Consider the following 14,427-nt stretch of genomic DNA (forward strand, 5'->3'; position numbering starts at 1 on the left):
ACACAGAAGTTAAACACATCCCACATGACTCTCAAAAACCTATGCAGTCATCTGAACTTAGAATCTATTTTACAGATATAAATGATCCTTGGTATGGGGTTAATATATCCTGAGTTTTCTAAGAATGCAGGTACCATGTACATCTAGGGAGGATTCTATCTTTTGTTATGAACTTTACAAGAAGTCGTTCACTATTCCAGACATTTGACATCACAAATAGCAATGCTGCTCACTGTATTTGTGGCCAGCACAGCCTACACCTGCAACAGAACAGTCAGCATTGGTCGCTGTCGCATCCATGGTGATTGCCCGCAGGGATGACAGTGACTGACAACTTCACTACGCCTTTAGTGTCCTTGTGCTCACACATCTATATACATGTTATCTTATTGTGTGCGATTTTCCTTTAATTTCCTGTTTATAAAGGCTTTATTTTATATTTTGATTACATGTGTAGATAGGTTAGAATAACTATGACTTTCATATGAGGATAATAAAACGTGCATTACAAAATATTTGTTACAAAAGGGGGCACTAGGTGGGATAGGAAAGAAAAACTATCCTGGTTGAATTACAGTTTTAAAAAAGCAAGTACGTAGCATCCTGAGTCATGATACAAGTTAAAGAGATGAGAAACAGCATTGCTAGAAAATGTAGACATTGTAAGAGAGGACACTGTACTTATAAAAGTACTGTTTCTTTACAAATCAAATCCACCCATCTGTGTGCCCACTGGCCAGCTTATGGCCAGCAGGGGTGTCAATCAAAATAATAGGAGATATTGTCTGAAGAAAAAACATGAAGCTGGAGTTGGGCTCGTTTCCTTAGTACACTGGTTCTTACATATTAATGTGCGTAGGATTAAACTGGCATATTTAATAAAAATAAAATTCCTGGGCCCTTCTTTCAAAGATTCTGATTCAGTAGATCTGGGATGGGGCTCAGCAAGCTGGATTAATAATAGGAATCACGGAACTCTGACACAGCTCTTCTGTACAGCAGTGCTGCTCACACATTAATGTGCATACAAATCCCTTGGAGACCTTGCTAAAATGCAGATTCTGATTCAACAGGCCTGGCATAGGACCTGGGATTCTGCATTTTTAACAAATTGCCAGTTGATGTTGCTGATCCATGGACCACAGTCCTGACCATTTTGAGACAAAAAGACCCTAGGGGATGCAGAGTGGGCAGGTAGAGAACTCACCTTCAACATTCTCTGTAAGGATGGGATGGGCATTACTATAACCAAACAGGGTTTTTATTGACATTCTCATCCTATAGATCAGGAGGCTGAAATCCAGGGAACACAGTGACCGACCTAGGCTCACCTAGGATGGTGATGTGTTGGCTTCACCACAAATTATGGGAGTTTTTAATTATACTGTACTGAGGGATTTGCCAACATTAAATCAACTGTTCATCTGGATCTTGGCTGCCATTTTAACAACTTAAGCAAAAAAGTCCTAATTCCTAAGCACTGGAATCACTGACATAGAGGCTGTGGCATCTCCTTTGCATGGTACAGAATCTATCTATACCCGTGTGTCTGAAATAATCTAGATGTGGTCCTAACAAAATGGGGACGGAGGCTTCAGATTGCTCAGATCCAAAAAGACTAAGGAGTTACTGCAAGGGGTTTGAGAATCCATGTTTACAGACAATTTATACATATACACACACACACACACAGACATACACATACATACATATATATAACTATTTTAAAAATATATATAGATATTATTAAAATAAATTTTAAAAACACCTTAAGTGTGAATAAATTCATATTAGTTATGGGACACTGTATATCTTCACATTTAATGGAGATTAAAAGATAATCACATATCACTTGGGGTCTTCACAATATTTTACCATTAAAGAAGGATGCCTGTCTTTCGGAACATATGCTAGAAGTGGCTTGACATAGAGAAATTCAAACCTTCTGGCATTTCAGAGAATAAATGATATATAGGTCATTATTAAATGTATATATTTAACAAAAATTATGCTCAGGTTCTAAATGACTAATTTCTCATTTTATAAATCAAGAAAGAAAATGATGCAGAATTTAACCTTAGATGTTTTAATCGAGGGATCTTATTCAGTATGAACAGGATTCTCTGAAGAATGTAGGCTGACCACTAGCCACGTGACATGAATGACACCCAGAACCAAGAGCTACTGAGAGGGCACTAGATGTTGACGGTCCTGGCCGGCTTCACTTCCTCCATTTCAGCAGACAGCCAGCGGTAAGGGCGATGACGCCGCAGCACCTCAACAGCCTTGAGTTCCAGTGGTGTTGCCTGAATACCAAGGTCTTCTAAGCCAGGCAGGTGAGGTGATATCATGTCTGTGATATAAATCTTTGAATAAACAAAAGACCACAGAGAATGCTGAGAACTGGCCAAGAACAGAAAGTGCTATCTTAGCAAACACTTAAACACTCAAGCTGGCCTGAGTCCCATTACCAAGACTTTCAAAGAATATACGACAATTTTTGATTCTTGGAACTCACTAAAAGTAGAAAACAAAAAGGGGGATTAAGAAAAAAAATAGGCAAGACCACCAAATATCAGATCAAGGTCCCTAGCATTAGCCACAAGCACAGGACATTAGCACTAGATGTATCACTCTACATAGAGATTTCAGCAGAAATAAATCTAGGGCAGGCAAGCACAAGTCATCACATTTGCCAGAGGTGGCTTAAAGGAGGGTTCAGGAATAAAATAGGGGCAGAACTAGTCCATTCCCCAATCTCTCTTGCCCCTGTTCTCTGAGCACAGGCTTTCTGCCTCAGTTTTAACTTTTTAATTAAGAAGACAATGTAGCATTTGTTCCTTGCCCATTAAGAGATAACCCATTAACCATTTTTGCTCCAGCTGTTCTCAACCTAGTTGACTAATGCTCACTACAGAGCTAAAAACCAAACCCAACTTGTTTGTAGGGAAAGAGAACAGACTTTAAGACTTCCAAAATTCCACGATCATCCAAAAGCACATAAACAGAATCAATTTGCACACAGAGAAGCATCAATCCCTCACCCTACCTCCCCTCCCCCGAAAGTCTGAGATTCTTTTACCAGAGTTCTGCAAGGTAGCCTCCAGAACAAATCCCAGACCCACTGAGCCCACTGTATCAACACTTTCTCAGTTATAAATGTAAGATAAACTGCAGTGTCTGACAACCAGTTCTCCTGCCTGATCTTTAATGAACACAGAAGGGATATCATGAAAATGGCCTCAGCTTTCCAGACACAGCCTGTCAGAGGGGATGATGACAGCTGCCCATTCACACCTGTTCCCTAAGGACTACTTTCTCATCTTCTCTACATTTTAGCTTTTACGTAACATTCAGAAGACAATGTGGCTGCTTCTTGTCAATATATGGTCACAGGGCTTCAAAGGCAGAGATGGTGTAGTATTTTTATTTTATTTTGCATTCTCCCAAGAAGCCCGTGTGCACGCAGTGATCAAATGATCAACAAGGAAGACTAGGACAGGCAACAGCAAGATGGGAACAGCCAGAGATCTGCAGCTCAACGCTCTGGAAAGGGACAAGAGTGGCAGCAAGACCAGCTAAGAGAGGAATGAGAAAGGACTGCTGCTTGGATGTGTGTGGGTAGACACAATTGTATACTCCACCTTTCTCTAAGCTGAAAACGTTCAGTGTTATTATAAACATTTTCATAATAAAAAGCTAAACAAAAAGGTAAAAACAGGGAGTAGAAAGGTCTGGCATATATTTTGAGGGTTGTCTGAATACTTGCTGATGGTCTAGATCTGTGTTGTCTAACACAGAAGCTACTAGCCAAACGTGGTGATTGAAATTAATTTTCAAATTAATTAAAATCAAATAAAATTCCAATTTTACTTCTGCAGTCACACCAGCCACATTCCAAGTGCTCAATAGCCACATGTTGCTTGTGACTACATACTCGTACAGATACATAACACTTCCATCACTGCAGAAAGTCCTACTGCACAGTGCTAGTTTAGATCTAGATTGGCAAAGGAAAAACATCAAGGGAGATTACTAGATTTTTGGCTCAAGGAAGAGAGAATAGGACTATCGCTGAGATGAGAGAGCCTAGGAGAGAAGCAGGTTTGCAGTTCTACTTATAGACATGTTACATTTCAAATGACTATAATATATCTAAATAGTTGGATATAAGTCTGAAGCTGGCAGCAGGGTGGAGAATTTAGGGCTGGAGCATGGGATGAAATGAGACTGAAAAGTACAGCCTCGAAAGAGGAGGCAACACAAGAGAATGTGTACTGAGCCAAAATGCAGATGGAAAGACAGGGTGTCAAAAAGGACAGAAGGGTCCCCTCAGACAAATGCTGCTCACAGATGAGGTAAAATGAGATCAAAGCAACGACTATTGGACTGGCAGTATGGAGATCATGGGTGGCCATGGAAAGAGTACTGTCAGGGAAGAGATGAAGATACAAGCCTGATAGTAGTGGGTTAAAGAAAGAATGAGGTAAGAAGCTGTCGCCAGCAGGTACAGACAGCTCTTCTGAGCAGTTATGATGTAAAGGAGCACAGAAAAACAGGGAATTGGGTAGAAGCGATATGGGAGGAAGAGAGGGTTTGGCCTTTAAAAAAAAGGTCTGGGGAGCTATTAGGCATGCTTGCATGCAGATGGGAATGACCCAGCAGAAAAAGAAACATTGATAACAACAGAGAGAAGATAGTGGAGGAACCGCACCCTAGAGGAGGAGGTGAGTGGAAGAGTTTCAGTGCATGAGTAGATGGGCTGACTGCAGACAGACGAAGCATCAGACAGACAAGAGCATGGAAATAATCCAAGCAAGCAAACAAAAGTAAACTCTCACTTCCTGTCCCTGCAGCCCTCTGCCCAGACAGGTGTTTAACACACTCATACTCACCCGCTCCACTTTATCCCTCGTTGTCCTGGGCTCAAACAGGCTAATTTCAAAGAGTCTTCCCAACAATCTGGAAAAAGGAATATACACAGCACAAGTGATGAACATTTCTATGCCCAGTATGTAAGATAGCCTATAAGAACCACAGGAAGAGAGGCTGCTGTAGAAACAGGAATTCACAGAATTTTTTTTTTTTAAGAAAATAATCAATATCCTGGCACCACTGCCTGTGAGACTATCTCTGCTTTTTAGTACTTTCCTTTCAAGCCCACCCAGCTGAGTGCTGTAACTGCTGACACACCTTATTCTCCTCCAAAGAGAGAAGAGACCTTAAAAACTAAAAACTGGGACAAAATAAAGCCAACAAACAACAAAGCAAACAAAAAAGATCCAAACTGCAATGATGTCTATGTAATGCAATCTAATCTAAGCCTCAGACATTCAAATACGCTGCTGTCAAGGATACAAAGCAAGCTGAGTGTTTTCAAAATATAAAATGAAATCCTTAAAACAGGGACCCCTGGGGACAAAAAAGCCCAAGGTAAGGAGAAGCCTATGATCTATGATTTGAGTCAGGAAGAAAATATAAAATAGGATGAGAGGGGCTATCTCTCTCGATTACAGCCGTCTCTTCCCCGCTAATGAAAACTCAAGGTTTTCCTCACATGTCATCTGAGCTTCCCTCCTAAGTAGCCTTGGGGCAGCGGGTTTTAAACTAGTGTCTGTGGAACCCTAGGAATTCCTTGGAGTCCCCACAGAGGCTTGGGAGCCAGGGGTTGGAGGTATATGTCCTCCCATCCATCACTACAACCAGACCAGCACTGCTTGCATCTGACTTGCCTAGTAAGCCTTTATGTAAAAATTCATTGAACACAGGGTTCTGCAGCTTTTCAAAACACTGGAAAACATCATTCGAATGGATGGTGTAAATAATGAGAAAGGAAACTGAAGACTGGTCAGAACTTCTCCGCACAAAGCCTCAGATTCCAGCCAACCTGTCCCAATGGCAGAAAAAAGTAATTGACTGCACTAACACAGCTTAATAAAAACAACCCTTACGAACTTCTGGTTCTACACTAACAGATTATTTCCAGTCTCTATTTTAATGTCTTCAGTGGGCCATGCCATGTGCATATGCCAACTCCATCTATAACTCTCCATTTTACAGCATGTCAGTCCTATATAACTCTCCATTTCATGTGCAACCATGAAAGCTCCTCACTGCAATCTGGCTTACATGCCCTCCACTGCATTGAAGTCACCAGCAGAAATGACCTTACTAGCCACTTATGAATATTTTTTTTGTCATGCCATAAATATTTACAGTGTGACTACTGTGTGCCAGGCATTGTTCTAGGTGCTAGATATACAGATGGGAACAAAACAGCAGGGTTTCCCCTTCTGAAAACATCTATTCTCTCTTTAAAACACTCCCTTCCCTTTGGTATCTAGGCTTCCAAACTCTGTTCATTTTCCACTTAAGTTTCTAATCACTCTTTTAGCCTCCTTAGTAAGTTTTTCTTACTGTGCTGGTCTTTTTTTTTTTGACTGGTAAGGAGATCGCAAACCTTGGCTTGGTGTCGTCCACACCACGCTCAGCCAGTGAGTGCACCGGCCATCCCTATACAGGATCCGAACCCACGGCCTAGGTGCTCCCAGTGCTGACTCTCCCGAGTGAGCCACGGGGCCGGCCCTACTGTGCTGGTCCTTTAACGGGAGGTATTCCTCACGCTTGTGTAGCCCTGCTCCTCTCACTCCACACACTCTCCCTACCTGCTTCATAGAGTCACTGTATAAAATGAGAAGCAAATGGCCTGAAAAACAGAATATTCTGAATAAACATATCACCACACTGCATTCTAACTATTTTTCTGATAATCTCGTTACACTGTAAGTTTTTTGAGGGTTTACTGTAACATCTTGCTTACCTTGTACATGTCCTAAGACATGGTAGGCATTCAATAAATATTTTTTGAATGAATGAATGAACAAGAGAATGAAGGAGTGAATTGCCATGGTGGTCTATAAATCAGTCTCTGGCAAACGGGATGTGAAAGTCTCTGACCAGACCACTAGGGTGTGACATGGTAAGTCCAAGATTTTAAACCCACAAAGGAAAGTAGTGAACCAAGAAACAGAGAAAGAAGAGGAGGCCCTTGCAAGGCTAAGTCTGAATCAGCCTGGCTCCAACTACATGATCAGCCTGGTTTAGCAAAAAGGGGGCAGTGATGGGTTGAATGCCCCAAAAGTTCATGTGATGAAAACTTGATCCCCACTGTAACAGTGGTGTGAGGGTGGGAAATCCTTTGGGAGGATGGGGCCTTTGAGAGGTGATTAAATCATTAGGTGTGTGCCCTCGTGAATGGATTAATCCATCCATGGAGTAAGGAGCTATCGTGGGCATGGACTGGTGGCTTTATAAGGGGAGCACATGAAAGAGCTCTGGCCATTCTAACCATGTGATTGCCTATGTCACCAGGGGACCCCACAGGGAGCCCCCACCAAGAAGGCCCTCACCAGATGTACCCCCTGGACCACGGACTTAGACTCCAAAACTGTAAGAAATAAATTTTGTTTTCTTATAAATTGCCCAGTTGCAGGTATTCTGTTATAAGCAACAGAAAATGGACTAATACAGGGTCCACTTGTGGGTGAGTGGCATGAAACACAGGGAAACTTGATTGCTTCCATATACAATCTACCAAGCAAAACACTTCTCCAAATTAAAAACCGCTGGGTTTATAATTAGAGTGGTTTAACCCAGTGGTTTTTAATTAGAGAATTTGAAAAATTGTAGATTTAATTTCCCAATACATATCGTGGGTTTTTTTTGTTTGCACTAATCTACGTTTCCCCATCTCAGACAACTCTGATTCTTCCCTAGACTAAAGTGATGACACTGGGAGCACCTCCCAGTTAGAGATTCGGGGACTAGCCCTTCACTGTAACGAATACACTCCCTATAGCCCGAACAGAGGGCATTAGGAACAAGTGAATCAAGTTAGCTCTTTTTAAAAGCACATAAAAGCATGTTACTTACTGATAGGCAAAATGTGGCATGGAGTATGGGAGAAAGGGTCTGTGAGCCATAGCAAAGATGTACTGTACCAGGTCAAAGAGGACGTATCGATTTGGCCTATACAAAGAAAATACATAGATCTTCAAATTATTTTCTTCTCATAAATTTTCTTTTTTAAGTTAACAAGTAACATTTTTCTTATGAAAAAGGAAGCATATATGCACTGTGGTAAATGCAGATTAGGACAAAGAAAAATCACCCATAATGCCAGAAGATAAAGATAAAGATAATATATTTGATTATAAAGCTAAAGTTAATATATTTGACATACATCATTCTCATTCCCTTACGTACACTTATTTTTTGTTTCTATAAGATTACATCCTATTATGTGATGTCTTTCTCATTTAACATTACATCACAATCATCTTTCTATGTCAATAAATATTCTATTGCATGTTTAATGACTGTACATATTGCATTGCATGTAATCATAATTATTTATCAATTTTCAGTTTTCGGATATTTAAGCTATTAAAAATCATTTTATTTTATAATGTTTTAATGAACATTCTTGTAGCAAATATTTGCACTTATCCATGATATGAATTTAGAATATATTTCTAAAACATATTTCATGGGTAAACTATATGTAATGCTGCCTCTTTAGGAACTGGGTCAAAGAATAATTTGAAATTTTAAGGCTTTTATTGAATACTTCTAAAGTGCCTTATAAAATGGTTTTATCAATTTACTTAAAAGACTGATAGGAATGTCCCCTCACCAAAAATAAGTTTTGAGTCATAACAAATAAACAAAATTTTGCCAATCTGCTAGGTAAAAAAGGTACCTCAATGTTTTAATCAGTATTTCTTGAATACAAGAGATTAACTTTTTCTTCATGTATTTTTTGTCATTCATACTTTTCTTTCCTCCTGGGGTCCCTGTCCATAACAATGATTTGCAAGAATTCTTCGTATTTTAGTGATATAGTTAGAAATATATTTTATTGTTTACATTTTGCCTTTTAATGTTGTTTATGGTGTTTTGTGTCACATAAAAGTTTAAACATTTTCATTAATCAAAACTACAAATTTCTTTTCTTTTATGATTTGGTTTCATATTTAGAAAATCCCTCTGACAGTGACATAAATTTTTACATATTTTGTCTAATGCATTTAAGTTTTTTTTAACCATAATTACTTCTGTGACATATTTTTGTACATGATATAAAGTAAAGATGTAATTATATTTTTCCCTAAAATGTAAGCCAATTGCTTCAAAAGCATTTACTGAATCATTTACAGAATCAACCTTCTCTCCATGTATTGAAATATCACCCTTATCACATATTATATTCTTCCTTGTGTTTCTGGACTTTCTGTTCTATTCCATTGGTCTGAATAATTTTGTACCAGTATAACTTAGCTTTAATAATTATCAATACTTATAATCACTTCTCAGTCTTTTGGCTAAAATCAAGTGTATCATCACCTATAATACATTTTAATATCTCTTGACCCATTTTCCTAATCCCTTTTAACTCAGAAAATCTATGACAGCTGAGAGCTGAATGAAGGTAATTCAGTGAGAATCTCATTATTTTGACCTATCTTACAAAAACAAAACACACACACACGCGACATGAAAATGTCAGCTAGGGGAAGAATCAGACAAAGCCCTTAAATAGCTTCCTTCAAATTCCAGAAGGATTTGTAACGATCATTGCAGGACATATAATACATGCTATGCCATGAACAACTTGAGTTTTTATGATGACAGGCAAAACTGATATCATGGGTAAACTAATTATACATAATGTTGCCTCTTCAGCTGTTCTTAAAGCACTTTGTGTTCCATTAAGTGTGACTAGAAGACTAGCTTTAAGTGCCCTTGTTCACAGAGAAAGGTACATTGAAGGCTGCGTCTTCCTCAGCTTAGATGTCATGGTTCAGCATTATAGTCATGCCCCTGCAAATATCCCCAGCAAAACCTTGTCTCCCAGTTCCCTTTCCACTCTACTTGTTCAGCAAAACCCTCACTCTAGTTAATCCAAATTATCTGCCTTCTCTGGGCCTGAAGGCCCCGCAAAACAAAGTTGTAGAGAACATACAACTGAGCTGACGGACTTCACATTATATTACTGATCAGTAATTTCAGATGGAACGCTCAGTTCGGCTTGCCAATTCTACTATGCTCTCCAAGGAAATGCTCTTTCCTGTTCTCCCAGGGAACACTTCCTATCTTCTCCTCTGCCCTCAAATTTCCCATATACTTTTCTGACCCACCTCATCCTGCATGTTAGCTGATGATCACCTCACATTCCAATGAGAAAAGATACTCCCTTACATTCCCATAACCAAACCCACCTGCACCTGCACATATCCCTGCCTTCTTTTCCCTGTTGAAATGGAAGAACCTTTGCCTTCTATGGAGGCCAAGCACTCACCTGCACTCTGTAATCAACTGCCCTCAAATCCTGAACAACTTTGCTCCTTTTTCACTCCCCCTGTCTCCGAAGTTACCAACTACCCTTTTCCTGGATCATTTTTATCAACATACACAAGCTCTACAATCTTCCTACTCCAGGGTGGGATCTCCCTGACAGCACACTCATCTTCTACTGTCATCTCTCTACCTCTTTCCTCTGCTCCCTTGTACAGCAAAACTTCTCCAAAGAGTTGCCTACCTGCTGCCTCCACTTCTTATCCTGCCATTCAAGTCTCACTGCAGTCCAACTGCCCATTGTCCCAATGCTCCGACAAGGTCATAAGGTCATTAAGATGACCATGAATCTCCATGCTGCCACTCCCTCAGCCTCTCGGCAGCATCCAATATAACTGCCAACTCCCTCCTTCTGGTTTTCTTCCTAATTCACTGGATTCTCCTTTTTGGTCATTTATTTTATTTTACTTTACTTGATTATTACTTACATGTCTCAACACTAATCTATAAGCTCCATAAAAGCAGAAACTTTATCCATGCAATTCACTACTGTGATATAATATAAATATATATATATACTATAAAATTCACCCATTTAAAGTATAAAATTCAATGATTTTTCATAAAGTTACTGAGATGTGTAATCATCACTATAATCCAGTTTTAGAACATTGTTTCTTACCCCAATAAAGTCCCTCATGCCCATTTACAGTTGATCTATTTCTTACTTCCAGGCTCAGGCAACCACTAATCTACTTAGGTTTGCCTTTTATGAATATTTCACACAAATGGAATCATACAATATGTGATCTTCTTGGTCTGTTTCTTTCACTGGCCACGATGTCTTCAACATTCATACATGTAACACCTGTGAGTATTTCATTCCTTTTTATTGTTGAATAGTATTCTATTATATGGATATGCCACATTTTATTTTTCCATTCATCAGTTGATGAATATTTGGGATGTTTCCAATTTTTAACTTTTCTGGTAATGCTGCTATTAGGTCTTTGTGTAGACATATTTTCATTTCTCTTGGGTAAATACCTAGAAGTGAAATTGCTGGATCACATGGTAAATTTAACTTTTCAAGGAGATGTCAAGTGGCTGTACAATTTTACATTCTCACCAGTGATGTATGAAAGTTCCTGTTTTTCCACATCCTTGACAATATCTGCTGTTACCCACCTGTGAAGTGGCACCTCACTGTGGTTTTGATTAGAATTTTCCCTAATGACTAATGATATTGAGCATCTTCATGTGCTTGTTAACCATTAGTATACCTTCTTTGGTGAAATGTCTATTTAAATCTTTGGCTCACTTTTTAAATTAGGTTGTCTTCTCATTTTAAGAGTTCTTCATTCTGGATACTAGGTGTTATCAGCACCATGCTCTAACCAACTGAGCAACCAGCCAGCCTGGACACTAGTCCTTTATCAGATATGTGGTTAACAAATATTTTCTCCTAGTCTGTGGCTTGTCTTTTCATTTTCTTAATGGTTTCCTTTGAAATAGAAATGTTATTAATTTTGATTGTCTAATTTATCTATTGTTTCTCTTACTGATTATGCTTTTGATGTCATAGCTAAAAAATCTTTGCCTAATCAAAGGACTAGAAGATTTCCTATTTTTCTTCCAAAATTTTTATAGTTTTAGCTCTTACATTTAGGTCTCTGAATTATTTTGAGTTAATTTTTTCACGTACAGTGTGAGGTAAGAGTCTACGTTCATCTTTTTTTTAATGTGGATATCCCAACACCATCTGTGGAAAGACTATCCTTTCCCCATTGAAGTGCCATGGCACCTTCGTTAAAAATCAATTGTCCATAAAGTTTTCTTTCTGGACTATCAGTTCTGGTTAACTGAACTACAAGTCTATTTTTATGTCAGTACCACACTGCCTTGATAGTTACAGCTTTGGAGTAAGTGTTAAAATTGGGAAGCTTAATGGTTTTGGATATTGTGAGTGTTTTGCATTACCATATAAATTAAGAATCAATTTTTCATTTTCTGCAAAAAAGTTTGAAAATTTTGATAGGATTGAGTTGAATCTACACATTAATTTGAGAGAAATTGCCATTTTAATAATACTGACTCTTCTGGGGCCGAGCCCGTGGCACACTTGGGAGAGTGCAGCGCTGGGAGCGCAGTGACGCTTCCGCCGCGGGTTCGGATCCTCCATAGGAATGGCTGGTGCACTCACTGGCTGAGTGCCGGTCACGAAAAAGACAAAAATAATAATAATAATAATAATAATAATATTGACTCTTCTAATTCATGGACATGCAATATCTTATCATTTATTAGGTATTCTTTAATTTCCCTTAGCAATGTTTTCAGGTTTTGCATGTCTCTTGTTAAATTTATGCCTAAGTAGTTTATTTTTCTTTTTGATACTACTGTGAATAAAATTATTTTCTTAATTTTATTTTCAGGTTGTTCATTTGCTAGTACAGTAATTGATTTTTATTGATCTTGTACCCTGTGATTTTGATGAACTTGTTTTATTAGTTCTCATGGTTGTGTGTGTGTGTGCATATGTATGTATCAATAGGTATTTAATGAATGAATGACAGATGGAATGGACCACATAATATAATTAATAACTACAAAAAACTGAGGAGGAAAACTAAGGTCTTATGCCTCTGCCTTAGCCTCAAAATATCAGAGTAATAAGCAGTTTTTTCCTGGGGCTGAAGAGACAAAAAGAAAAGCATAGATGTCTATCTACAATTTCATAAGGAAAAATGCCTACATTGCCATGTCGAGTATGACTTTTCTCATCACTGTGCCAAACAAGAATGACTTACTGAAGCCTAGCAGAGACTATGCGGCTGGCAAAGGTCAAGAGGAAAATGTCCAACTTATCCAAAGCACTTCCACTGAGCAGCAAGCAAGCAAAGCTCACAAAGCCATTTCTATTCATTTATTCCTTGGAATCCTCATCTAAGCGCCTCTTGACTGGAGCCTCACGTCTTTTGAGTCTAGTGTTCTATGCAACCTGCGCTGAATATGTTTTTCAGTGAATAATTTTCCTAGAGTACATAACTGATTATGTGCTAATGTACCAAATTGGGAAACGAAAGAGAGACACACATTTTACAGCAGCTAGTTGCACTGAAAAAAAATCTTTACTAAACTAATTTATTAATAAAATAATAGTGGGACATAATTCAATAATATATGAATTCAGAATCCTGGGAATATATATACCATGCCTCTTGGGTAGAGAGAAAAGTGTCATTTTCTCTAGAAGCAAGTATTTCTTAGGAATTAGGCTAACACTTAAGTGCTGAATCAGATCCGTACCTTTTATAGAACACCAAGTATCGTTAGTTTACTTCACAGAATGACAAGGTTCTGGACCACTTATTAGGTGAATTTGATACTTCTCAACTTGGTAGACTGAATGTTAGTTTTTAACTTTTAGTTAATTCAGCAAAGAGGTTCTAGCTGTGACATGATTTAATAATTTCAGATAAGTCATATAACTTAACTGTGCCCCATTTTTCTGAGAGCAAATTTTAACAAAGAAAGCATATAACAAGTGATTAGTCTTCCATAGCACTAGTAATTGTGCTCAAAACCAGCTATTTTCAACCTCTGGAGGAATTGTTACTCTAAAAAATTAATTTGATTTTGCAACTATACTAACTCTGTAAAAGTATTCTGTTTATGTTTTGGAATTTATAGCAATATCCTTTTATATACAAAAAAAAAAAAAATCACTGGAGTAGTACAAAACAATCCCTACAGATCACTGGACTAAGTATACGAGGGTACTTCAAAAAGTTTATGGAAAGATTTGTATTATCTTTTAATTCTATTTTTCCAAAAACTTTTTGACGTACCCTCACACGTAATAGTCTAGGGCAGTTGTTCTCAGACTTTGGTGGCAAAAAATCATTTATTAAAGCATATTCCGAGGTTCCCCCAAATTCTGATTTAATGTAAGCATTCAAGAGATTCTAATATTGTAAAAATGCAATAAGTAAATCTAATTTAGAAATTTTTGTTGTTATAAACCATTTTGATACCTTAATTTTAACAGACAGCACTATTTTAAGGTCA

At 38.2% G+C, this 14,427-nt stretch overlaps 1 protein-coding gene across 1 annotated transcript in view; it reads right to left on the reverse strand.

The window, feature by feature from the left end:
- Positions 1 to 2,070: 2,070 nt before the first annotated feature.
- NDUFA9 (NADH:ubiquinone oxidoreductase subunit A9) overlaps positions 2,071 to 14,427 on the reverse strand; it is a 32,818-nt gene continuing 20,461 nt past the window's right edge. Inside the window, exons 9-11 of the mRNA XM_063098213.1 lie at positions 7,933 to 8,028; positions 4,896 to 4,962; positions 2,071 to 2,366 (exon numbers count right to left, since the gene is read on the reverse strand). Coding sequence (XP_062954283.1) covers positions 2,196 to 2,366; positions 4,896 to 4,962; positions 7,933 to 8,028 — 334 coding nt within the window. The 3' untranslated portion in view covers positions 2,071 to 2,195. The remainder of the gene's footprint in view (positions 2,367 to 4,895; positions 4,963 to 7,932; positions 8,029 to 14,427) is intronic.

Source organism: Cynocephalus volans, chromosome 1, assembly GCF_027409185.1.
Source record: "Cynocephalus volans isolate mCynVol1 chromosome 1, mCynVol1.pri, whole genome shotgun sequence".
NCBI lineage: Eukaryota > Metazoa > Chordata > Mammalia > Dermoptera > Cynocephalidae > Cynocephalus > Cynocephalus volans.